This window comes from Drosophila ficusphila, unplaced genomic scaffold, assembly GCF_018152265.1.
Source record: "Drosophila ficusphila isolate 14025-0441.05 unplaced genomic scaffold, ASM1815226v1 contig_198, whole genome shotgun sequence".
Lineage (NCBI taxonomy): Eukaryota > Metazoa > Arthropoda > Insecta > Diptera > Drosophilidae > Drosophila > Drosophila ficusphila.
In genome coordinates, this window is record NW_025064092.1 from 11,465,640 (window position 1) to 11,493,474 (window position 27,835).

General features: G+C 39.8%; 1 protein-coding gene across 10 annotated transcripts; it reads left to right on the forward strand.

The window, feature by feature from the left end:
• Window positions 1-184: 184 nt before the first annotated feature.
• LOC108097231 (pneumococcal serine-rich repeat protein) lies at window positions 185-27,494 on the forward strand. 10 transcript variants are annotated; one of them, XM_017199397.2, is made up of 8 exons: window positions 185-227; window positions 16,747-17,669; window positions 21,727-22,699; window positions 22,757-22,916; window positions 23,019-23,187; window positions 23,251-23,396; window positions 23,551-24,214; window positions 24,477-27,494. In XM_017199397.2, the coding sequence occupies exons 2-8, from the start codon at window positions 17,264-17,266 to the stop codon at window positions 24,545-24,547; spliced, it is 2,589 nt and encodes an 862-aa protein (XP_017054886.1). In that variant the 5' UTR covers window positions 185-227; window positions 16,747-17,263; the 3' UTR covers window positions 24,548-27,494. The 10 variants fall into 10 exon arrangements, with proteins under 10 accessions (XP_017054886.1, XP_017054884.1, XP_017054881.1 ...); XM_017199395.2 differs by having other exon boundaries at window positions 214-317; XM_017199392.2 differs by lacking the exon at window positions 185-227 and adding an exon at window positions 13,144-13,386.
• Window positions 27,495-27,835: the final 341 nt, after the last annotated feature.

The following is a 27,835-nucleotide window of genomic DNA, read 5'->3' on the forward strand; positions in this document are numbered from 1 at the left end:
GGAAAAACATTTAGGCAGTAATGCGAATTTGGGGGAAAGACTGGATTTTTTAGTAAGAATTAACGATTTAGCTAAAGAACCCAACAACACTGTTAGCTGCAAAAACAACAACAAATTGCCACACGAATTGTCAACTATTTTATAAATTTTTTTTCGAATGAGATAATAAGAAATAATAAAAAGAAAAAAGACAAATTAAGTGAAAATAAACGCAAAACATAAGGCCGGTAAATAAAAAACTATATTTTTTTCCGGAAAAATACTCCGCAAGACGGGAACAAGCGTCTTTTTTAATACCCAATTATTATTAAGCCAAGGTAAAAACAAAGTCAGGGACAGTTGCGAAAAATTAAACGGGATAGTTAAATTTTTTATATTTTCCTTAATTTATTTCTGTGGATTTACTTGTAAGTGTTCTGTGAATTTTGTCTCTCTTTCGCATAAGCTTACGTGTTGTAAGGAAATCGAGAACCCACTGCATACACGTGCAAAAACTCTGAGAGGATTTCAAAGAGAGCAGAAAAGAGGGCAAGAGAGCGCTTTTGTTTGTTTTGAAAGCGTCGCAAAAACAATATAAAAAGGTCATAAAAACACACATACAAAAAAAAAACCGTAAGCAAATCAACGACTAGCTTAAAACAAAAAAAATAAATATAATTTATTAAATGTACTTTTGCTAAAGTTCAACACACCTTTATCTCTTCGCAAGATTTTTTTAATCTCTTGTACTCTCTCTATCGCTCCTTGCTGCGGAGGCGTAAACAAACCAAAAAAGCTTCAAAAGAGAAATGAAAAAAAAAAAATAATAATTATCACAAAATTGTACCAACACTCAAACTAGACGCAATTTCTCTTCGTTCCTCCTCTTCTTTGGGTTTCTATATTTTTCGCATTTAGCCTTCAAGTTTGCTTAAATTTCGCCTTGACCATTACCTTGAAATATGTGAAGAGTACTGTGAAACCTCCGTAAGTAAAGCTCTCCTAAAAGTATATAAGAAAGACTCCTTTGATTAGCAAGTTAAATAAAATAGAAAAATTAATATAATCTAGTTGAATTATAAAAGATAAAAGTTTTTAAAATTCAAACAGTTGAACGGGGTTCGATTTAATGAAGTTCCTCTGTTTCGTTTCTAATTTGCGTCAGCGAGAAAGAGAGGGAATGAGCGGGGGAGGCGTTGACGGGGGCCACAAAAACAGCCAATAACAAAATTGCATATTGCCAAATAATCGTTCAAAAAAAGCAAGAAACGAAAATCGAACAAAAAATAAAGAAATGTTAGTAAACTTGTTCAAGGTCACCTAACTAATAATAATCAAGAGAAGAATGAGACTAACTTACCAACACAATAGATCAGAATATTAATTCTGAAAATTAAACAATTAGTGGAGAAAGCAATCTAAAAGGGTTGTGTGAAAATATGTATAAATTATCTAATTATGGTGCAGATTGAATTTTAGCACATATTTTTTTTGTATTTTTGCATTATTTTTTTATTATTTACTTAAAACATATTAGTATAAGATATGTCTTTATGTTGTATGATACATATATGTACATATGTAGATATTCTTACATTTCCTATTTTAATTTTATATTCAAAGCAAAGCTTAAAAATGATACTGTGGGATGATCCTTAAAAGAAATAATTAAATGTTGTATTTCTAGCTTTTGCAATATATGTATGTATTGCAATATATGCAATACTTCTTACACACATTTGCAGTCAAAAGAGAGAGAGCCCGCTAGATAACTAGAAAGAGAGAGCAGACCACACGTGTTGCTAAGGAGGGTCGCTCAACTTTATCACCGACCTCCCTCCCCCTTTAAATTACCTTTTTTGTTTCTTATTTTGTCAGGAAAAAAATTCGCACACTCACAAACAAAATAAAGGCAAAACAGAGTGCAAAAAATTCGCATGAGCGCATGACCTTGAAATTTCTATAAGACGTGAAAAGTCACTGCGACGCCTGCAGTGCAAAATAAGCAGCAAAAAAACAAGAGCGAATTTGTTTTTCAAGAATAAAAACAAATAAAGAATGAGATTTTGCTATTTATTGGGAATTTATTGGGAAAAATTCGAAATAAATATTAGATTATGTATTTACTTTTAGTTGCTGATGGGGATGGACCGCAGTTCATATTTTTTTTGACAAATATTGTTATATTTTTACTTTTGGCAGCATTCACGCCTCTATTATCGAAAAAATATTTTTCCCACAATATAAAATAAAAACTGAAACTAGCAAAGAAACCAAAAAATCAAAATTAAACAAAACACTTTAATATACATACTAAAATTAAACCATATTGTATATGAATACAATAACCTTTATATGCACATTAAATTGGTTACTGCCAAAATATGTACATAATTCGTTTTCAATTTGTTCGATATGTTAACGCTTTTGTTCCTGCATTAGAAGACCCCTTATAAATTTTATAAGATATTACTACAAGGACTAGTTACTTTCTCAGTAAGTATTTTGAGGTAGTTTTAATGAATTAAAAATATGTAAATAGTTGCATTTTTCTAATACATTTTTACATCGGTTACCGCTGCAATTTCATCATGTGTCTTTTTTCGGGTGACGTCAGCGAAGCCAGCGTCGCAGTCTGTGCTAACAGAGGCGTTGTAACAGAGTTTAATTTTATGAGTCTTCGGGAAAAAGGGGGAATTAGTCACTTGTGACAGTCACAGACTAAATGGCACTTGTTGTTCGCTCCTTAAGAGAAAAATGGGGGAAATATAGGGGGTCAGAGGGGTTTTGGCTGGCCCTAACACAAAAGTAAGGCGAGGCAAAAGGCTGATAAGCTAACAAGTGACTAATAATCACCGGTCCAAACTGACAAAGTGCGAGTATCGTCAAAAAAAAAAATAATAATACCATAATGTGTACAAATCCACTAGCAAATTTAAAAGATATTTATGAAAATTTAGATTTTCTTTTACTTTATTGCATAAATGCAAAAAGTATAGAAAACATAAAATTACACACATATGTATACACCTATGTATGTACATATATGTACATGGATTTTTCTCACATTTAATACCAAAATAGAAAATGGTCAAAAATTAAAATTAATTATTTTTGTCACATATTCAATGTCAACATTTTCTTTCTTTCTATATTTTTATTTCCTTTCAATTTATGTTTGTGACTGCTACATTGTAATTTTTATATTTTTTTATTTCTGTGTTTCTCGATTCAAACAAACATTGTAAACATATTTATCCCCATTTTTTTTGTTATACAACTATTTTCATTAACTTGTTGTTGCTGTTTGTTGTCGTTCATTGTTCGTTGACGAAAAGAGCGAAGAGAGAGCAATTATTGTGTACATTGCACATGTCTCCAAGACCATTTTTGTGTGTGTGTATGTGTGAGTATGTTTAGTATCTGACATCAGCGACAACAATAACAAGGCAACGTGCGCCCGCAAAGCAAAAACAAAAAAAGAAAGAAACGCCAACGAAGACAAAAACAAAAGGCGAACCAGTAAACACGTCAACCAAGTCATTGAACATAAAAAAAAGAAAAAGATGAGTGAGAGAGAGGAAACCGGCTGTTCGTAAAAACAATTACAGTGCGAATGAAAAGGTGAGCGGCAGAATAAGAGAGATCAGAGAGAGCCGTTTGCGTGGCAGCTTTTTGGTTGTGGCACAAGAAAAGACAAACAAACTGAAGCTGACACGTGAGCTACCAAAAGAGAAGGCAAAAGAGAAAACATTGATAGCCGAAATTTGAAGAGAGCGTTAAAAGAGAAAGTCTAGCTCGACGAAAAACAAACAAAATAAAAATTGCACACCGCTGCTGCTTTTTATCATATGTAGATAATAAAAAAGCTAAACAAATAAATAGAACGGAGAACTTGGTAAATTTTATATAAATCAGCAAGAGCGATCCACATTTGCATTTTGCGCCTGCAACGACAACACCCAAAAATGCACACACGCGAATACAAACGCAAACAGTAAATACAAACGTTCGCTCTCTTGTTTTTGTGTCTCGTGATAGAGGCAAAAAACGAAATAGCGGTAAAGACAACGCAGCGATAACGCGAACACACACTTCACTCTTAAACCACCCACTCGTGGGGCTCTCTCTTCACTGTGCGGTATGGCCATCTCGTTCACACTCACAGTCATTGCCTGCTGCTTATTATTGTAGGTCATAAATGCATGCACATGATTGCACTTGGTGTAAGCTAGTGAGTTGGCGCAAGAGAGGCTGCGTCTATGTGTGAGTGAGTGTGTGCAGCTACGTGTACAATTTGAATGCGCTTCTTCGGTTTTCCGCAGGTGAATCATGCTGAGATACATATGTATTCACCATATAAAATGATTTGGTGCTGTGAAAGTTTAAAATACCCTTTATTGGGTATGAATTATATAAAGTAAAATGACTTGCAAAGACTGTCGAATGTGCTACAAAACTGTGAAGAATTTTGAGAAGGGGCTCCGTGACTGACTAGAAATATTGAAAACAAATTTTTTGAATATTTTTCTGATTTAAATATTAAATAGGAAGGGGAATCCCAGAATTCTTCGACGTTCGTCTTCGTTTTTTCCAATCCTTCTTTTTCGACCGCTGTCATAATCAAAGCAAAGGCTCTGTAATTAACAGTGTCTGTGTGTGGGTGGCAGCGGGCGGTTGTTAAGAAGACGTAGAGAGAAAGAGAGAGAGAGAGAGTGAAATACAGAGCAAGGAAGCCATTGCAGAGAAAAAGAAGACTAAGCTTTGGTTTGTAACTTCAGAAAATGTTTGCTTTGCTTTTTATGACAATTTCCGTTTCATACTATTCTTGCTCCCCAGACTAAATTATAAAACGCAAACAAAAATAATTATCCCCTCAAAATATAATATTTTTTAGCGTCTACATATTTTTATTCTGAATGATAATAATAATCCCAAGAACTATTAAAAGAACTTTATATGCACTTCTTGTTGTTAGAAATCATTAAATACTAATTTAGTTTTAAAAAAGCTTTTATATATAAATGTACATATGTATGTGTTGGCAACATTAAAAATAAAAAACACAAAATAGGAAATAAATATCGGTCTGCAGTGCCAGCGTGACGTATACGTAATTTGTAATGCTGTGGGAGTAAAAAATAACAAAAGGTGAAGAAAGGAAGAAAGCAGAGCCACAAAATACAGAGAAGAAAGAGAGAGACACAGCCAATGGTTTTATTAAGTTTGTTTTTCCTTGCTTCTCAGTTCATTTTTCGCGTGAGTATTGTCAATGTCACCCGTTCCTTGGTTATTCCGCTTTTCTACTCTAAAATGTTGCTTGTTTTGACATTATTTGCTTATCACTTTTCCTTCCTTGTACCGCGCATATGTACATATGTACATACGTGTATGTAATATCCAGTTTAGGTTTCCCATATTTGTAAATATGTATGTACATAAGTCCTTGCATCCAAACAGACTGAAGGGCTGCCGAAAGAATCGAAAGCAAAACAAAAAAAAGCCCTCAGTGAAGTGGCAAACTGGTTAAACGTGCCAAATTCCAATTACTTGGCACTTTAGTGGCCCCCCAGTGTCCTTGCGGTAAGTCCAAGCCCCAACCACCCTTCGGTTTACACACATACATATGTAAATATGTGTATCTCAGAGACCAGCTGCCTAAAAGCCGAGTTTACGCTATCCTTACATACATATGTAGTTTTCGATAACTAATTGTTGTTATTTTTGGAAAGGGTGCATCTCATGCTGATGCTGCTTATTAAAGAGTTATGCCATTTGTGTTTATTCCTAGTTCTTGTTTACCGTCTTTGTTTTTACGTCTGTAATATTTGTTTTTCTTGGCCCTCAGGGAGAGAAAATGAGGAAATACATAGCTTTCAAAAGGGTGTCTTTCCCCTTTTCCTATCAGCAAGAACAATCAGCATCAAAATTTAATTCACATTTACTGGTTATGCTTCGTCTGTAAAACAGACAAAAAAAAACAGAACATAAATAGGAAGAGCCAAAAGAGGAAGACAAAGTAGAAGAAGCTGAAGTAGACGAAGAATACGCCCTTATTCACTTTTACCGCTCTCTCTTTTATTGCCTTTATCTTTATCTGTCTTACTTTTTGCCTGATAAGTGTTTGCATTTTGTTGTTTGCCTTTGTTTTGCTTGTGTGTTTTCGTGGATCAGCTGGAGCTGAAATCCAGTGCATTCTGATTGGAACAACACAAAAGAATTGTAAAGAGAAGTTTACCGATGCTCTTCTTCTGGAATTAACATACATACGTATAATCGTAAACAATCTTACGAAATTGTATTAATATACATATTTATATTCCTTTTTCACATTTAGACATCTTCTTTCTGAATTGCTAATTCGAACAGTTTTTAAATGGTCTGATAAAACTTATATGTATATGTATGTATGTATGTACTTTGCGCTTACCCTGCCGTATCATGTGCTCGGCAAGAAGAAGCAGCAGCCGAGAATGTGAAAAGTTTAAAGCAGCAAAAAGCGCCACCCTCTTACCCTCCCCTCTTTTCTAAGCCTCTTTTCCAACCCCTCTTTTTTTGCCACTTTAGAAATTTGTTAGCTGCTAATTAGAGTGCGGCACCCTGATTACAACGCAGATACTCTGATACGTTGATGACAACAAAACCAACAAGAACAACTGAAGCAGCGGGAAAAGTGTTTGTTCACGTCACGCTAAAGCAAGGGTATAACAACCGGGGCAAAAAGAGAGCCCTTTTGTCCTGCGATAAGTATAAACATTGAAGGTATCTAAATAACGATGGCAAATGTTCGCTCGACCGGAATCCTTCCTAAGGAAGACCCAACGTGGATGCAATCCTTCCGAACGTGTCAGCGTTACCAGAACCCATCATCCTCGACATCAAACATCGGTTCACTTGGCCAACCAAAAGGGGCGCTGCACTTTACACTCGAACACTCGTGTCATTGGGGTTGGAGTGCAAAGGGGGGAGAGTGGACCTTGGGGCGGAATAAGGGGGTTCCCGGAAGGAACAGTGGGAGGGGTTGTATACGTGCATACATACATACATATGTATATACATATTTAAGTGTTTTTTCTTTTTTGCTGTGAATGCGCAAACACTCGGCATGATTGATTTATGCATGCAGACTACGAAAAAAATAGCAACAGACACAGAACCCGAATAAGTGGTTCAAAAAGTCAAAAAACGAAGAAGGTCAGCATGAAAACTGCATCAGAAATTATGTATGTATATTCTTGCGATGTTGGCTATTTACACTCGCAATAAAGTCAAGAAAGATTGAATATCTTCTCCAGAATCTTATTCACATGGTTCTAATTGGTTAGTAGTTGGTGGTCAAAGTGGTGATGGTCCGATTAATATTGAGTTTGGGTAAGTGCATGCATACACATGTATGTACATATATACATACATATGAATATGTAAATAAAAAGCGTTGCGATGACGTGGAGACCCGAAAATGAAAATGAAACCATGCTAAGTTGTGGCGGTTTCCCCTCCCTCCCATTCCACCCATTCTCTATTTCCCTATCTCTAGCCGAGCTCTTCTCAACTTGGTGTGTCTGCTTCGCCTTTGAGCGCGTGCTGATTGCATTTATGTCAACGTTCGTTTTCAATGTTAAAAGTCGGACTCAAATTAAGGCGGGGGGGCTGGCACACATGCAGGGACGCTGCAGAAAGCAGAATGAGCAGAAAACGAAACAAAAATTATGCATGAAAAGTGGCATAAAAGTTGCATTTTCTTGCCTCCTCATTTCTCTTCGGTTCTCGGTGCTTCGCCGCCTCTCTCTATGTGCAACAAACATGTGCAAACACACACAAGCTCACAAGCTGATTGCATTCGCCAGTGTTTAGTTGTGTGTGTGCGATGTAAATGGTAAACGAAATAACAACAAAACAGCAAGTACAATACTAAATACGCCTGGCACAGTGGATCAGAAACGCAATGTCACGATCAAATGTTAAGTCCATAGGGTACGCCATACAAAGTTTTGTGGGTAGTACAACGGGAACTAGCATTCACTGTACTGTCCTTTATCTTCTTTTAAGATTATCCTTTCGGGTTATACCTGATCGAACTTTTTAACCCTTGAAGACGTTTCAAAAACCCCACCCACTGTGCCGTGGGCCCGCATAGTACCGACAACAACAACAACAACAAGCAGACATTGATGATGGGGCAAACCCATATAATCAAAGTAGGGAGAGTCAGAGTCAGGGCTTAGTGGCTGGCAATCAGTCAGTCGGTCCGTCAATCAAGCGGCTATATATAGTCTAAAAACTGCATTCACACACACTTGTGCAGCGAGAGCGAGAGGGCTGCTTTAGGGGAGAGAGAGATGGCGCACAAGTTGACCTGTCAAGTTCATGCGATATTCATTCCATTCAATTGAAGTCTCATCGCAGGAACAATTGAAAGCAAAAATCTCGAAAATAATCCGGGCCAAAAATGACACTACATAAACGAATATAAACCCTGATTCTCAATACCTTTATCGCGAATTGCAATACTCAAAAAAATCTTATCTTATTTAAAGTATCTTTAAGATTAAATCGACAATTCTGCGAACTTCTCACTTCTGATTGATTTTTAACCCTTTGACGTTCGTTAATGCCCCTCCCGATTTCCCCTTGAAAAGGTTTTCGGCATCTGCAGGGCTTCCGTTTTTGGTAAATGCCTTTTTTGGCTTCTTCAATTTAAATTTCATTTCCCGTATTTTTCTGTAGTGAAGGGTTAACTCTTGAAGCCAACTGTCGCCTTTAGGGTTATCAAAAGGGTTTGGTTACTCCTGTTTTTTGTGTTTGCTTACACTTGTAAATATTTCACGTGCTCTTACTAGTTCTACCCGCCTACGTTCTGCGTTTCAGCTCCCAAAAATGAAACCAGGGGAACTAGTCAGACACATGATGGCTCTCCCTCGTTTTGCTTACTTTTGTTTTTTATTTTTAATTGAAATTCTGTGGAATGCCATAAGTTGGAACACTTGCATCGTAACCTGGCACTCGTATTGCCTGCATTTACTTGGTGGTCCCAGCACAAAAGGGCGATTCGAGAAAGGAAATAAAAGACAGAGGATGGGTTACGTTACGCATACGCCACGTTGTGCAACCGCGCGTTTGATTCGCCACTTTAGGTTCAAATTTGCGCTACCTGAAGGCAAAACAAACATTCCTTGAAGAGGAATTTGTTTGTCTTGGCCCATCGATACAGTACGCATAAGTATTTGTTTTTTCTTTTAAGGGCTTTCCGATATTATGCTAAGAGTTTTCAACTTATTGCTCTTAATGAAATAAATTCGCTTTAATATGAGCTCGGCCACCTTGTTATCTTCGGATGAGCTCATCTCGACTCGCCATATCCCTAATTGCCCTTTGACCACACTTGAGCCTTCACCCACAAACAAGTGTGGTTGCCAGTTACGTTGCACCATCATGTTTCTCTTCTTCGGATTCACCGTGTTCCGAAGCCAACTAATTAGCCCTTGGCTCAGGCGGGAAATGCAAATAGATGGGTTTTTATAATGCGTTCCTTAATTGCAATGGCTAAGGGAGACAGGACTGACTATGAAGTAATTTAAAGATGTGCTAAAAACGTGGAAGCAATTGAGATGACACAACAAATCATAAACAAAAAAATCCAAAATAATTACAAAAAGTGTAGAATTGGCTATGCATTGCCTCTGCATTATTTGGGCAGAGCCGTTGAAATGTTTAAGGGGTTGGAAAGTTGAAGGAAAAGTCCTGTAGAAGTCATGAGCCGGGCTCCTTGCCCAAGCCAGTTTTCCGTCGCTCTCTTCTTCACTGTCTCTCTCTCTCTCTCTCTCTCTCTCGTCCTCAGTCGCTCTCCGCTACTTTGTATCAACATGTTGCCGCAACAAATTGTTGCACTGTTATTGTTAAGCCCGGTATTTCTCTTCCAAAGTTGCCCTCTTCTTTCTGCGCCGTCGCTTTTGACCATTTGTCTTCCGGTTTTTTCCATTTGCCGCTTGTTGGCTCTGCTTATTCCTCTCTTGCTGATACCCTTTTAAGTTTGATTTGAAAATAGCAACCCATTTTTCTTTTTAGTAAATTAAAAATCCATTTAACCGGTAATGATCCAAGGGAATACAATGAAGTTTTACATTATTTTTGGCATTGCGGCGAGGTGGCAGTTAGCAGGTCCTCGAAGGTTTATTATTATTATTTTTATTTGCGAATAGAGAGACTCCACAATTTAATATGAGCTTTTTAGTGTTTTCTTTATTATGCTATTTGTATGGACTTTCAATGTGGTTATCCAGCTTCTACGCAATCTTCCTCTGTCTGCGCACTCACACACCGTCGCCCTAGCATCCTGGAATCGCACCTGCGCCTTGTTTTTTGCGTCGCATTTTCCCTAATTGCCGCTCTCTCTCATTTCAGTCATCCTGTTTGGGTCTCTTTGGCGTTTGCTCCGCTCACCCGGTTTTCAGCAAGCTCCCTCTCTCTTGGCGCCCCTTCCCTCTCCCTTATTTTCAAACGCCCACGCTGTTTTCTCTGTTGTTTCTCTGCACTGGTGCGCTTGTGTATGTATCGAACTCCAATTACAGTTTATCCCGTCTCCCCTTTCATCTTCCTCTTTGGACTTGATTTCCGTTTGGGCCGTCATGCACTTTGAACTCTTTCCTTTTGCGCATTGCACATGCCCCTTATTATTACTTAGGCCCCCCTGGACATCCTGCTTCATCCTTTCTCTTCATCGGCGTCTTCGTAGCTTCTGAAGAAAACAAGAAACACCAGAAGGACGAAACAAGAGGCCGAAGAATTACAGGTTGGGTGAGGAGAATTCCACAGCAAGTAAACTAGTTTTAGGACCTTTTCTTTTCCTAATCCAAGTAAGGCCAGTTGAAGGTATCAGAAACAGTAGGAAAAAATCAAGGCGTGTGTTTTAGTTCGTCTTCTTTTCTATCTGATTCACTTTATCGAGGCCTTACTTCTCCTCATTCATTCATTTATTCTTGAGACGTGCGTACGTATGTACGTACATATCTGTGTACTTCCTTATCGACAGCCCTCTTGGAAAGAGGAATAAAAGGAGAAAAAGCATGTAATTAAAACAAGTATTGAGTTTTATATTTTTAATTATATAAGTTAAAACAAAATATAAAAATATTCTTATAGAAGCTCATTATCCCCGTTCCTTGCTTAGTCTTACCAGGCGATCCGCGAGGCTTGCAGTGCGGCGTGTCTTCTGAATGGAAGGTTGTGTTGTGGCTTTATGGTAGTTGTGGGTTCTAGGGTTTTAGTTCTGTGGGCTTGCAGAATGGTTTCCATGTGGGTCTTGTTTCCTAAATATAGGGGAACACACACTATGACAAACAAACTGATAATCCAGTATTAAAGAACTATTATGTATTATTCATTATAATAATGATAGTGATTTTATAATCCATAATTTAATTTTGGATTGCAATTATTATAATTTATTTCAAACGGGGTTTGGAAATTCAAGTTAAAATCGGAAGTGTTCATAATCCCGAGGCTACCATGAACATTAATTTCCACATTGTAAGTTTTGACCTAGAAATGAGAGCGCGCAGAACAGACAGAACAAATCTCACATGATAAAGAGGAGGTGATAAAAGGGGAAGTGCAGGAGGAAAAGGGAGTGGAGCCAAACGCAGAGACCCAAAAAAGTACAATGAACCCTCGGCCAATGGTGTTGTTGTTGCTGCTGGTGCGCCTGCAACAGTGTTGCTGCCCCGCCCACTCCGCCGCCCCCTTGCCACGCCACCCTCTTCGCCTCACTCTTGACAGCTTCTTACAGAAGGCAAAACGAAAAAATTATGAAAACAAACAATTTGTTGGGGCGATGTTGCTGCTGTGCGCGACGATGTTGCTGTTGAAGCACGCTGCAACTTTTGCCCGGGGGCCAGGTTTTTTGGGCAGAAAGCTGGCCATGCATATCAAAACAAGTTCCGTTCCACACAAATGCCAGCACGTTTCGAAATTGCCGACGTCGACGCATTATAACAATAACAAAAGCCCCAACAGACACGGCAGCAGCATGACCGAGCAAACAATTTGGAGTCCAGCAAAACTACAGTAGATCTTCCGAGCTACAAATGTATGTATGTACACGGGCTTTAAAATGAATGACACCTTTGAAAGGGACAGGGCGGGGTGCACCGACCATTAGGCTTACATTAAACGTTTTTTCGTAGTGCTCCATGTCTTACTTGAAAGTAGTGGGTGCTAAATGCTTCCCATTTAGCCAAGGAACACTGTACATGAGCATGAAACAGTGCATAAACAGTGACAGCGACGCCGACTGCGACCGAGATAGATGCTGTGGCTTGGTCAAACGGGCGAAGGGGGCGGCCAAGGAAAAAGGGTGTGAAGAGGAGGCGGTAGAAAAGAGCGGAAAAGTTTCCGTAGACGAAACAATGACGCAGCAACAGCGGCAAAATGCGAACGAGAGTCACAACGAAAATACAAAAGAGAATGTCGAGCCCCGGAGAGCGAAAAAAAGAAGAGAACTTGTGCAGCATCTTAAGGTGATCCTTTTTGTGATTTTAATGCATATGTATGAAATTATGTACATATTCTATTCAAATAGTGAATACAATTTATATTAAAGTAGAAAAATATTTCAGTTGGTTGTTTCTGGTCCACCCGATAAACCGACATTTACATGCTGTTGTTATTATTGTTATTTTTTTCGTGTTTCGCTATGCACACGCGCAAGAAAAGGCAACAGCAACAAACGGACAAACAAAACAACAACACCTACATTCTGACATCCAAACAGGCGTGCTGGCCGACAATTGTGGTCGCTAAAATAGTGACAAATATTTTAGTTATACCTTTTTGAAGTGTTACACATTAAATAATTATAAAATTGGTGCAAACCGCATCTTCTGCAATCCCTAACGAACGAATTGAGTCTTTGTATCTTATTTTAAACAGTGCCGTAATATCTTGGTCGCTGCTGTTTTTGCATACGCGTCACGTGCGCTCTTCTCTCGCCTCTTTTTTTTTGTCCCTCTCTTGCGCCTTTCTCTCTCACGGTTTCCCTCTTCGCTCTCTTCTGGTTGCACTCGTGTGTGCGTTTGGCGAATGCTACGACTGCGGCTCGAGCAGCGACTGCGGCAGAGGCAGAGGCAGCGCAGTCGGACTTGCAAAGTTGAAGTTAAAATTGAGCGGCCGCATTTACTTTGCTTCTGTCATTGCATTCGGGGTTTAGGATCACAAGAACCAGAAACGAGGAACGGGACTAAGGAAAACCAAAAACACAAAAAAAACCGAAACAGCTCAAATAGAAAACTAGTAAAATTAAAATACAACGCGGATATATTTTTTTACGTTTAAGTGCAACTACAAAACGAAAAAGCTGAAACAAAAGAAATATAAGATGGAGCAGTAGCAGAGTGCGTAATAATTCTAACGGTAAATAGCAAGCAAAATTTCTCGGTGTAAAGTGCAAACGAAGAGTTTTCTGCGAGTCGTATTGTTTTTTCATTGGCTTTGCAGCTAATTTTCGTGTATCTTATTTTTGACGTACATATGTATATGTTTGCTTTGTTATTGTGCTGATATTGTTTGCTCTGCATTTATATTTTAAAGTGATTTTTTTTACTATGTGTCTCTCTATTAAGATGCTATTTATATTTTCAAAGCTCGAATTCGCTTCACTATATATTGCATTAATTTTGTGTTCGATGCATTTTATTTTAATTTATTTGCACTCATTTTGTGGCTATGTATACTGTATAAGTTAATTTGGGTTTTTTTTTTTCGGTTTTATAAAAGTGCTCTGGGTATCTAATTTTTCTCCCAATTATTCCTTTATTTTTAATTTGCATTATTATAATATCGATTTTCCCTTCGTGTAATGTACTTATTGTGCAAATACATATGTACTGTTTTCTTTGTTTTGTTTAGGTGATTTTTTTTTGTTAATATAGCCGTTCTTTAGCTTTTTATGTTGTTTTGCTTTGGCTTTGTTTTTAGCATGTGCCCTTTTTTCTTAAGCGAGTGAGAGAGAGGGTGGGGTTTTCTTTTGTTATTTTTTTTTCTTGTTTTCTCCATGCCATCTGCCATGCACAAAAACATAACAAAAACAAGAACAATTTCACAGTGGAGCGCGTGCTTTTTTCTGCTGTCCCGCTAGCCACGCCATTCGCCCACACACAAGCGCAGTCGATAATTACGGCTCTCTTTGCCGTTCTCTTTTGTGGGGGCAGCTCTTACTGTCTGCACTGCGCTCCCTCTGCTGCCATAGCCTTTGTCCAAGCGCTTGGCGTTCCCCTCATTTAACGTTTTTTAGCCGTAGCGTGCGCGTCGCTGTCGCAGTCGCCGTCGCCACAGACGTCACACTTTGAAAGTTGCGTCAGTTGAAAAAAGCTTAACAAATTATTATTTATACGAAAATAAGGCAACCAAGTTTAAAGGCAATTGTTTTTTTTTTCTTTAAAGTTTCTTAGAGTGCGTCGCTAAAATTAAAAAAGTAGGTGGAAACAACAAATTAAAAAAACATATATGTTATATCGTTGATAGTGCTACTTCGTCAGCTTTTTATACAAACTTTTTGAGTGATGCGTTTGTATGTGTGAATGTGTTTGCTTTGGTACATCCTAAATTAAAATGAATAAACAAAATCATAATGACTTTAAAAAATATTACACAGAATTCTGCGAATTAATAACTTATTACTTTGTACATTGATAATAGTTTTGAAATCTACAAACGTTAAAAACAAACAAAAATTAGGATTTAAAAATTTCAACAAAAAAATGTATAAATTCACGCACTGGCGAATTTTCTATCTCATTTTGAGCTATTTTTAAACGGGCATAAAGGATTTTTTTTATTTTCTTGCACGCTTCATCACTCTTCATTTTAAAATAAGCCACAAAAACACAACAAAAACCAACAACAGAAAGGAAATGCAAAGAAAGAAAGTGCGTCAAATGTAGAAGAGAGCGGTAAAGAGAAAACGTATGAAAATGGCAAAAGAGAGCTTTAAAATTCACAAAGAAAAAATATGCTGTAATGCTTTTTGGGTTTATTATTTTTTGCTTTTTTTGTTTTTTTCCTGTGTTTTTTTTCACATAAATAGTATGCCTTATTATTATTATTTATGCCAGCGAGGAATGCTATGCATGTATTAAGTGATTTATCTACGACAGGATTAAATTTCATTAGGATCTCAGAATTCAGATCTTTATATTACTCAATCTCAAAAGATCAAATCAGCCTCATAAATTTAAACTTTTGCTACCTGTTTGATTTTTAAATTTCGACTTTTAAGATTCAGTCGATTGTTTAATTGTGATCAGTATGTCGTCTGTGCAGCAACCCATTTTCGAGTCCTTTTTCGATTTTGTGCTGTGAAGGTTTCCCTAAATGTTCTAACATTCGCCTAAGATTTTATTGAAAGCAAAAAACCGAATTTTTCGGTGATTAAAGGAATAATAATCTCAACTTTTGTTAGTGTTTATTGGTTTTGTGTGGAGCTGTCGTTCTTTGGTTTCTTTCACACGCTGGCCAAGAAAGTTGGCAAGCAAAACTCTGGCGACCCTTACGGATACTTTGAGAAATATGATGACGACCCTGGGTCCTTGAAAGGCGACCCTTGGGGTGGAATTTCTCTCCATGGCCCACTCGCTTCGGCTTATTTTCGGTTCCTTTTTGGGTCGATTTCTGTTTTCCGTACGATATTTGCAAATATGTACATATATTTTTTTGAATTGAATTCTCGTGTTCCTTAAAGTTTTTGATGGATTGTGAGGTTGCGTAGGTGCCTCAGTCACTTGCATTTATTTTATCTCGCTAGTAGTGTCATTCAAAAGGATTTTGATTTGAAATTACCCAAAACCGGCAACGCGCCGCAGTGGTTTCCTCCTATATTGCAACTTCGTCCTTCCAAGCGCTATTGTTTTTGGCTCATTGCTCTTACACATCTCAATGAACAATTCCCCCGTAAAACAAGTCAATTGCGGGGGGAAAGAGAACGGATCCATTTTAACAAGAACGTCTGTATTCTTTAACAAGTTATTAACCCAATCAATTTATTTTGCAATTCAGAAAATATCCTATGTAACCAATAGCATCTTCAGAAAACAACCGTTTTTGAAACCCAAAAAATAACAGTTTGTTAACAATATCTTTGCTCGAGATTGTACTTTGTAATGTTCAATTCTTGTATTATATTACTCGCTGACCCTGAACAAGTAATACCTCTTTAATGATGATAGTAGCGGGAACGTGTTTAATGTCAAGGTAGTGCCTTTCAATGGACTCTAGGTTGAACCGCAAAGCTCTCTCCGATTAATTTCACCCTTCGGGGAGAGTATAAGAAACGAAAGAGAGCAGCTGCAATAAGGCCGGCTGCAATCCCTATAGGCGTCTCTTTCTGGCGCTCGACCCTTGACCTTTTCCATAAATTATGACAACAACAAGAAAGAAAATGCAACATTATTTTCTCTTAATATTTTCGCCGCTCAGTTGAATGCCCTTACAACACCAGAGCGCACACATGAAGAACCAGCAGCTGACGACAGATGGAAAGGAAAAATAAGGGCATGAGGGGAAAGGACGGGTAAAGAGAGAGGGGGCAGGGCAAGGGGAAGCACAGCCTGCGCGCACGCGCTTTTTCTCTTTTTTTTTTTTTTAGCGAGCAAGAAGTGTTAGAAGTTTAAAAAGGAAGGATTAGATATTTATTTCTTAGATATTTTATAATCATGTTTCAATATATCCAAACTCGAAAAATTAATAGCAAAAAACCCATTTATTATCTCATTCCAGTCTAAACAAATAGTGATCCCCGAAATAAATACTGCAACCATACATATATAAAATAGTAACAGCAAGCAAGAACCACCGAAAAACCAAAACAATAAAAGCAATATTAACTCACAAACAACCTAAAGGAGAATTGAACATCCTTCACAATCAAAAATAAAAGAAAAAGACGGCATTCAATAACAAATAACTCCAAGAACCAGAAACTGAACCAACACTGTTTTAAATTAACTTCAACAATCGTTTTCAACAGCAAAAAACAATAGCTTGAATTGAATTAATTTTGATTTGATCAACGTCATAGTGTCAAAGAAGTTCAACAAGGATTTTCACAATAAATGTTAACGTGTCGCGGTTAAAATCTGGGTCTGTCCTGATCTCTCGCGTGTACTTGCCCCATTTCGCGTTATCGTACGAGTGCCCCCTTTTTTAAGCATATTTGTTCGGTGTTACGTGTTCGTCCTTGCCAACTGTGAGTGTGTCTGTGTGCGAGCGAGGGAGTCCGCTGATTGTGTATGCCATGTCAGGGAAAGATGGCATTATGGCGCTCATCCGGGCGGCTGCATATCTCGACGAGAAGCCCCCGCAGACGGCCAAGAGCCACTTCTCCATTATCAACAACAACAGCAGCCAGCATAATAGGAATAACAGTAGTAGCAGTAACGGCATCATTGCAACGCCGCCGTACACGAACGGAAACGGCAACGGCAACGGGAGCGTCGGCGTCGGCGTCGGCATCGGCATCGGTACCGTGAACGCGAACGCAAGCGTTACCGTCAGTGCGAGCGAGAACGGGAATGGGCTGAGCAGCGGCAACGGGCACAGCAGCCCGCGTAGTCAATTAGCTGCGTGGCATGATTACGAGTTCAACGCAGTTGGGAGCGCAGTCGCCAACGGGCAAAGAGAAGGTCGCCCTATTATATCGGGTAAGCTCCTCCGAATTAAACTCATCTTCCCATTTATGACCTCCCCGACCCGAGATCACAAGTCCGAGTTTTCTATCCAATTGAATCCTGATTCTGGCGTTTTCCAGCGAACGTAACTTGTCTACGTCTTGAACATAAAACCAATTTTACTTACCATTTATATCCATCCACCCATCTTCATGTCATTCCATGTTTTAAGTGCCACGAAAAGCTGTTGCTACTTGACTGACCTCTGCTGTGCGCAAGCTGCTCAGCTGTTAACTGTTGTCGTCTCCTGTCAGGCTAAAAGCTTTTCGAAAATAAAAAGCAGCACAATAATATACAATAACCATGTTCCATCTGAATTATTTTAAACTGGCCTGAAACATATTTACCTTGCGTAACTAGCTTTCTTCACTCTTAAGCCTGGAAATCATATATTTAGCATATTTGTCGCCTATGTGTGTGATAAAAGTATTAGAGATAACGTCGCCCTGTTCTGAACTTGATTGATTAGAACAGGAAGGTTTAGCTGTGGGTGATTGTGGGCGATAACCCTTGTTAAACAATTAGGATACATATAAACATACAATAATTTATAGAAACAATAAAGGGTACAATAATAAATGTTTATGATTGAAGCTCAGGCACTTCTCTTGCCTCTCCGAAGACGAAACGATTGCTGTTTTTCCCCATTTGTTTTTGCTGCATTTAAACTTGCTTTGACCTTGTTTGCGACGCCGACGTCGACTGCATTTTGCGTGGGCGCGCACTGTACCAATGAAAGAAAAAAATAAATTCAATATAGTAAACCCCCAAAAGAAACAACAATACAGCGCTCTCTTTGTCTTCCAATCTCCCACTCCCCCGCTCTTCCGTTCTCTTTTTGGCACAGGTTGCAAGCGTGGCAAGCAGCAGGTACTGTTATATTTTTAGCGCGCTGTTTGCTTCGCAGTCGCCGCTGGCGTCGCTGCCCAATTGGCATGTGCTAAATTGTCATGCTGCGTTTTTGTTTTTGCTTCTCTTTCTGTGGTTGCCTTGTTTTTTGTTGCCTTGACTATTGGATAAAAAATTTGCAACGTCAAAGTCACAGTATAAATATAAAAAATCAAATTTTAAAAAGAAATTTTAACCTCATTGTTTTAAAAAGTAATTTTTTTTACTTTTAATTTAAGTTAAATTTTTAATTTAACTTAAAATTTATTTAAACTTGGTAAAAATCAGACTCACCGGAGTACCTAGTTGTGTCCTGATTAAAAGAAAGAAAGAAGAGTTTATGAATAATATTTAATATACAATTTTTATTTAATACTTATTAAAACTAGTTTTGTTTAAAGGGCTTTACTGTTTTGTATTTTGTATACTGTTTTCGTTGGCCTTTTGCTGTACTCATTTCGGTTTTTTGGATTTTTCGCTTTTTGTCAACATGTGTTGATTTTTTGTTGTTCATCTTGGCAGCTTTTTCGATTTTTTTGCAGTTCTTTTTTTTTGTGTTGTTTATTTCGCTTTTGTCATGCGCTCCGTTCGTATTTTTTCGCACGTACGCTTGTACTTGTTGCTGTTGTTGTTGTTTGGGGTCACGTCATGTTGTGGTGGCTCTCTCTTTTGCGCTCTTTGTGAGGCACAAATTAGTCATAGCCTACAATAATAAAGAGTCTATGCTCTTCGTTGTCTTTTCTCTTAAATCAATATCTTTACTTTTCTGTTTTCGAGCTCTCTTTGATGCTGGTGTAAAACAAAGTCAATGAACTTTGTACGCATTTTTGTTATTGTTGTTTTTGTTTTCGGCCTGCCTTTTTCCATGCCGATGTTATATTACTATTTGGCTTTTCATTTTGGCCTTTATGTTTAATGTTTGTTTTTTTCATACTTACAAATTTTATATCGTTTTTGTTTTTGCTTTTGGTGCTGCATATGTAATGTTTGGACAGCTGTCTCTTTTGTTTTTCAGCTCTCTTTCTCGTCGTCTCCTGTCTTGTTCCAGCTTTAGGTTGTCTTTCCGTCTTCGGTCTTCCTGGTTTTTGTTTTTCTTTCTTCCGGTTTTTTGTGTTCCAATTATGTATATAAAAAAATTTTTTACTTAGAGAAAGTTTCCAAAATCAGAAGTCCTCAAGGCCTATAAAAACCCTAAAATATATGTTTTAATTTTAATTTTGGTAAAAATGTTGTAAATACAAATATGTATTTATGGTATATGTACTATTTTTTTTTATGTTGAAGGGATTCCCATAGCTTACAATACTAAATGGCGAATTAATTTAGCTAGTAACTGAAAGCAACTTGTTTCTATAAAAAGATACAAAAATATTAAAGTATTTTAAAACGGGTTTGCCAACGCCGAAAGGCTTGCAATATAAATAGGTAGCTTTTGGTCTTTATAAGTCGATATTCATTTACGAATTATAAAAATTTTAATAAAAAAATGTTAATATTTTTATCCGATTTACATTATCTCTTAAGTGCAAATTTTCGAAGACTCTTCTAGTCGATTTCTCAAGCGGCAAAATCTACTTATTGCTGACTTACTGGAAAATGTAAGGGCTTTGCACAGTCTACGGAGCAGCATCAAGCACGGCAGCAACATGTTGCTCTGCGGCAGCAACATCGATGTCAATGGCCGAAAAAAAACATAATTTGACATTACAGATATATTTTTATTGGAAGTTCTTACTAAAAAATACTTATATGAAACATAATTAAATAGTAATCGGTTATTTTATTTTGTATTTAATGAGCATCTAAACCTTATCAGTACTTAAAAATCGATAAAACGAGATTGAGTGCTCAACAACTCCGTGTTCATGAAACCGAAGTGTGCATGTGTGTGTAATGGCGTGGGTTGCGAAGTGGGAGTGTGCAACCGATGTTGCTGCTGCAGCCACGTGTGCTTTCGTCACGTGGCATTGCGATGTGGGTATTCGGTAATCTGGAAAACGGGGTTAAAAGGGGGAATCCATGTGCAGGGAAACGGGTGGAGATAGCGAGATAGTGAGGAAGAGCGGCGGGGGGTGGTAGAAAATACTGTAAAACATTAATTAATGCTTAAAAAGAGGATAAACAATTGCAAATAAAGTGCAATCACGATTATGGGTGGAACGCTGCATGCCTTGAATAGTATTTCGAATACTTCAAAGGATGAAAGATACAGATATTCATGATCACCAGAAAATATGTGCTTGAATTGTTATTCAAGCGTTTATTATTTGAGATACTTCCTATATTTTCCGTTCGAGTTGAACATTCGATCTGGCTTTGTGGTTTTTGGTCCGCCAACAGGGGCACGTGCCAACGGCTTACTTACAATACTTACAATAATACCACCAAAAACTACCCATCATGAACCACCGATCGCATATTCCAGAGAAAATAGAGTGACCAAAACCGCTTATGATGCATAATAAATGCGACCGACGATTGGATATGGATTTTTCATGTGTGCCTAACTAAGTCATCGCTAAATCATACCCGCACTTTATCATATATAATTAACCCACCAAGGACCTTCGTCGCCCACCGATTGTTGGCTGTTGATTGTTGACTGTTGATGGTTGACTGTTGGCTTCGTTGCTGCTGGCCTGTGTTGTTGTCTCCTGTATTAACCCGAACTAATTTGCATTCATCAAGCGCCGCCTTTGTCTTTCTTTCCGCCCCCTGCGCTCTGATTTCAGCCCCAGTCTTTATTTACCATAGTAGCTTAGTACATCCCATTTTTCTGTCATTTGTACGCTTTGAAATAAGTTCATTCATTAGAGAGCATTGTTTTATGTCGGAATTAGATCGAAGATCATCAGTTTCGCATGATTTAATGTTCAAAAGTATCGAAAAATTACATAACCTTTTGATTTTAGGTTAGGAAAAAGCCCATTTATTTTTCCTTATTCGTGCTACATTCATATTCATATTTTAGGTTAGAAAAAAAGAGAATTTTTTTACCTCATTCGTGCTACATTCATCCCATTTCAAGTTTTTGTTTCCTATCATTTTCTGCGCCCCTGTGCTTTTTCCCTAATAATTTGATTCGCCTTCTTACATTCTTTTTTTGTTCTTTCTTTTTCTTCTTTGATTTTTGCCACTCTAGAGGGTGGTAGTTCCCTGGCGAACGGCGGCAAGAGCCACCCCCTGCAGCAACAGCAACTCACTGCGGCGGGCAGAGCGGCAGCAGCAGCAGCAGCAGCAACAACAACCACGTTGATGGGGAACTCAGTAGCGAACGGCACCACCTCCCCCACAAACACACACTCAGTTAGCACGCCCCCGCCCGCCCCCTCCGCCTTCATGCTGCTGGCGACGGCAGCGGCGACCAGCACTGCAACTCCCGCAACAGTGGCAACTGCAACTGCAACTGCAACTGCAACTGCAACTGCAACTGCAACTGCCGCAGCTGCAGCTGATGCGGCGCCAGAAGCCGCGTCCCATCCCGCCAAGCACAAGCTGGGTCCCATCGCGGAGGTGCCGCCCAAGTTTCTGATCGTGTCGGAAGCCAAGCGGGTCTATCCCACGTCCACCTCCACCTCCACGCCCACGCCAACGAACCCCGCCCCCAGCGCCTCGCTGCTCCTGGGCCTCAGCCACGAGGCGACGATCAATAAGCTGGTGCAGAACCTTCAGAAGCAGCAGCTGCAGCAGCAGCAGCAGCAGCCGCTCCACCAGTTCCGCAGCCTGCGGCCGGCGGACATTTCCCTGACTCCGCCGCCCACGTCCACGCGGAAGGCGGACAGCAGCAACTCGCGGATCCGCTCCTACTCACTCTCCAATACTGTTTCAGCGTCCAGGGAGCAGCAGGAGCAGCAGCACCACCACCACCAGCACCACCACGCCGCGAGCCACCTGAACTTCCAGCAGCACCTGAGCTTCGTGAGGGGCAGCCTGGTCTACGGGGTGCCGACGGAGGCCGTGGACGCCGCCGCCTCCTCCGCTGGCGGAGCGGGATCGGGAGCGCTGCCGGGGGCCATGAGCATCGCCTCCTCGGCGCCGGCCGCGGGCTCCCTGCTGAGCGCCCACCACACGGGACACGGTGGCCGCAGGCGCACCACCAGTTCCAACAGCAACGGGTGAGTTCCCCACTGGGATCCCAAATCCTGAATTTAATTTAACCATCTTCATTGCAGAGCGGGCACGCGGGAGGTGCACAACAAGCTGGAGAAGGAGCGGCGCGCCCAGCTGAAGGAGTGCTACGACCTGCTGAAGAAGGAGCTGCCCATGCGGGACGAGGACCGCAAGAAGACCTCCAACTTGACGATACTCGAAACGGCCCACAAGTTTGTCAAGGTAAGTACGAGGGTGCCGAGTGCTCCGTAGCGGGAGTGGGTGCAGTGATGCATCGATGGGATGATGGTGATTAATCAACCGATTCTGTTGGTTCTGTTGCAGCAACTCACGCAGCGCGACCGCGAGCAGGAGGCGGAGGTCGAGCGGCTGGCGAAGCAGAAGATCGAGCTGCAGAAGCGCCTGAAGCGACTGGGCCTGCGGAGGGAGACGCCGCCCACCGACCAGCAGCAGCAGCAGCAGCAGCAGCAGAGCATTCCACAGGCCGACAAAGGTGCGACACTCCGCACTTCCGCACTCGCATGCGCTAATCTCGCGCCCTCTCCCTCTTTTCCAGCCGTCTGCCTGGCAACCGCAGCCCCACCAGCCGCACCTGCTGGACCAACTGGACCAGCTGCTCCCCCAACGACCGCCGGTGGTCGCAGCGGAACCACGATTCTGTTCGACGCAGGCAATGCAAGCGCAAGCGCAAGCGCCACTGGGGTGAGGAGAAGTCGTCTGAGCAGTCAGATGGGACCGATCCGATGGGGGTGCTGACTGAGTTCGCGCAGCAGCGATACTCAGTGCGCAGCCCCGGAGGAAGGTCCGCCGAAGAGCAGTCGCTGAGGGGACTAACCCGTGTCTTTTGCCCCTCCAGCAGCTAACAACTGTGATAAACAAAACAAACGCCACACCAGCAGCTGCAGGAGCAACCGCGGCCAGCAGCAAGCTCAGCGCGGCCAGCAGCCTCTCGGGAGGAGCCACCACCACGCTGACTCCGGCCATGGGCATCATGACAATTAGGAACGGCGGCGGCGGCGGCGGCGGCGGCGGTGGAGGCGTTATGGCAATCTCACCGACGGCAGCGGCCATCCAGCATCAGCTGCACCACAACGGCAGCGGCAGTGGCAGCGGCAGCCCGGCGGGAAGTCCTTCTGCCCCCGGAGCCACCAGCATCACTCGTGGCTCGCCGACGCCCTCGACTCCGTCGCCGTCGCCCAGCTCATCGTCCAGCGGCGTCTCCTCGTCGGCCTCGTTCATGGGCGGCGGCTCCTCGTCGTCGTCCTCCTCGTCGTCGTCGTCGTCGTCCTCCTCCTCGTCCTCCTCCTCGTCCTCCTCATCCTCCAGCTCGTCGTCCAGCTCGTCGTCGCCCACGCAACAGCAGCAGATCGCCACGCCCACCACGGCCACCGCCCACTTGGTGGGCGCCCGCAACGTTGGCCTGAAGTTTCACGGCGGCGCCGGTTGTGCGGCCACCGCCTTGAACGGCGGTGCCACCATCGTGGCCGCTGCTGTGCCGGCTGGCGCCGGACCGGCGAATGGTAAGAAGAGGTCCTCCAATCCAACGACTGGCTCTCTGGTGTGTTGACCACTGCAGAATGTTGAGCTGTTGTTGATCATTTCAAGCTATACTTTCTGCACTTGCGGGAGACTTGAAAGCGATTATTCAATGGATGCAGATGCATTAGCACAGCCAGGTCAACTGGGTCGAATCACCAGAATCGCCAGTTAGTGGATTTAGCTATGTAATTGTGAAATCTCTCAGTCGAATCGAATATCAAAGAGCGTGTTATTCCTCGACAGGTTTCCATCCGACCGACAAGGACCGCAACTACAATTTCCTGATGCTCAGTGCTGGGACAACGGCGCAGTGAATCAATCAACAAAATCGAACGAGAAGCAGCAACAACAACAACAACAACAAACACCTACAACAATAATGAAAACAACAACAACAAGAACAACAACAACTGAATTGTGTGCAACGGCTCCCACCTTATAAAAAATTAACAACTAGAAGAGGGTTCTCTAAAAAACTCTTTTGTCTTGAAGCAAGCTAACAAAACATTGCGTATTTTCACACTCTCGCACACATTAAACAAAAACAACAACAACAACAACAACAACAGCAGCCAACCAGCAGAAAGAGTTCAAAGCTGTATTTTTATGTGAAACAAATACAAAAGCTATCGAACAGTTCCGCCCAACACGTAGCATCGATTTTGAAAATCAAACAAATCAACAAACAACAAAAAACGAAGAGGAAAATTATTTTTTAGTAAATAATTTTATAGCGACAAAGCGGGATAAAAGCTATCAGCGAACAGCTAACAGCAACATCAGCAATATACAAACACCAACAACAACAACAAACAACAACAACAAACAACAGAAGACCAATAAAATTAACGAAACAGCATCAACAGTGCCAGCATTCAAGATCAACAGCTAAAACCAGCCACATCAATCAAGAAAATCGGCATCACATCACCACACACACACACACACAGCCCTTCAAAATGCATATATACCACATATATTATATATCTAATTGTACTACTTTATAGTGAAGCCTAGAAAAGAAGAGTAAACACCAAGAAAATAGCACACTTAAATGTAAAACAGGAAAAGAAAAACAAAATCAAAATGCGCTGTTGTAACAGAAACCACCAATGGGTAACGCTTTATAAATATAATGTCTCTATATGTATAGAAACATAAAAAACCTTTAACGTAGGGGAGGAGGATAATGAATTAGAGATCTAAAGCAGAATTTCCCAAATCGATGTGGCAAAAAACAAGAACCCGTATATGTCCTTTTTTCTTGACCAACAACTTAACGAGGAACATTTTCTTTTGGAAATTTTCTTCTCCCTGCAAAACCGCAAAACAAAACAAATAAGAAAAACACAGAAAATAAGCAAAAATCAAATCAATAGAATTACATTAAATTAGGGTGTTTGTATGTGAAGTATGTGTGTAGTTGCAAACAGAACTTTAACCAATAGAAAGTAACTATATAAGAAAGCAGCTGGCGAGAAAGTGATGCGTCTGTGTAATACCCACTTGAATTAGATATTATTGTAGCAAGCAAACAAAACATCGTAGCAAAAATGTGTAATAGTGCAATAAGCTAACAAAAGCCACGCCCCTTTCCCCTTCCCCCTATCCCATATAACCCAACCCAAACTTATAGACAATTTTCATTTTGATCTTGTTCTGGAAAGACACGCATGTAAGACATTACCATATAAAAAAGTAGTCGTCGCGTAAAACTCAACCCAACCCCCACTTGCAATTTAAACTCCTGCCTTAAAGTTGTTTAAAGTCAAGTAGATACAGATACAGATACAGAACAGCAAGGCCCCAAAATTCGATGTACCCAAACAAAAAGCTTATACAAATATTTATATACAAGCATAGGTAAAGATAACGAAAATAGCTTAGAAATAGAAAACGCGAGTATCAGTGTAAGGAAGAAAACAGTTACACAAACTGAATGTTATATTTTCGAGCATTTTTTTCAGAGTGTATGTGTCGGCATACATGGAACATATACATCTAGAAAGGAAGCAAAAGATTGATAAAAGTATTAGCAAAAATATCTCTGAACAATAATGGCGGGCAGACAGAGAGGGAAGAGCAGGTCGCCTCTTTCTACCCCCTTGAATATTTGCAAGTTTTGTACGTCGGGTCAGTGAATGTAAAACTGTATATCATCTAAATATATTTGTGTGCACGACACGAACTAACAGTAAAGCGAGCAGGACAGATAGCGTAAAATTTTCCATATATTTTGTAAATACTTTAAGGAACTAGTGGCGACTGTCCAGTCTAGAGTTTTTTTTTTCTTCTAATTTTTCGTCAAGGGGCCTTTTAATTTTATTGTTTTACAATTTTTTTCTACAAAAAGGGACAGAAAATCAAAAAATATTTTCACACCTGAGCGTTTTACACGAAAAGAGAAAAGCAAAGCAAATAATCATAAAAAATCTAAATCTATTAACTAGAAATATTTATGTGTATGGGACGTCTGTGTAAATGTGTTTGAATGTAAATTGCGTTGAAAGAGAAAAAATAATTTAATAGTTACGCACGCCGTGTTTGTCAGTCGATTTCTGTTACTAACATAAAATAAAATGTATAAAAATAACAAACAATATTAATGAATTAACCCTTACTGTTAAATTAGCTTCTATGTTCTTTAAATTATACTTTTCTTTCGGTTAAATAACTTTAAAACACTTAACAAATTATTTTCTTATTTTTTTAACTTTCATTTTTAAGTAGGCAAGTAATAATCGATTGAACATATTTTTTTTTGTCTAATTCTAAAAAAACAAACAAGGAAAACAGCAAACAACAAAACGATTTCATTTTAGAAATTTAAGCCGAACTTAACTAAATCTTAATGTTTAGAAAACTTTGTTAATTAAGTTGAAAACAAATCGGGAGTATTGCAAATTATCATTAAATATACAGACACAAGAAAACAGATGAAAGGAAAAGCCCCACAAAAAAAATATATTTATAGAGAAAGCAGACAACAAAAAAAGATTAAAACAAACAACAATAAAAAACCTTTAAACAAAAAATAAAGCGAAAGAAAACCTTTTAGCTGTAAATGTAACTTGTAAAATTAATTTTAAACAAAATGCTTACATAAGCAAACAAGCAAAAAAAAATCAACAAAATCAGAAAAGTATGGCAAAAGTAAGAACAGTAAAACAGAATATATATGAAGAATTATATATATATATATAAATGTAAATGTGTAAAGAAAACAGAAAATGCGAAAAAAAATAAAAATAAAAAAGGAGATTTCAAAGCAATATTTTTCAGTTCAACCGCCTAAAAATGGAAATTAGATATTTTTATACCCTTGCAGAGCAAAAGGGTATTATAATTTCAGTCAGAAGTTTGCAACGCAGTGAAGGAGACACCTCAGACCCCATAAAGTATATATATTCTTGATCAGCATCACGAGCAGAATCGAAATATGTATGTACGTCTGTCCGTCTGTCCGTCTGTCCGTCTGTCCGTCTGTCCGTCTGTCCGTCTGTCCGTCTGTCCGTTTCCGCGCAAACTAGTCTCTCAGTTTTAAAGCTATCGTGCTGAAACTTTCCCAAAAGTTGTGTAGTTGTTGCACGCAGTATATAAGT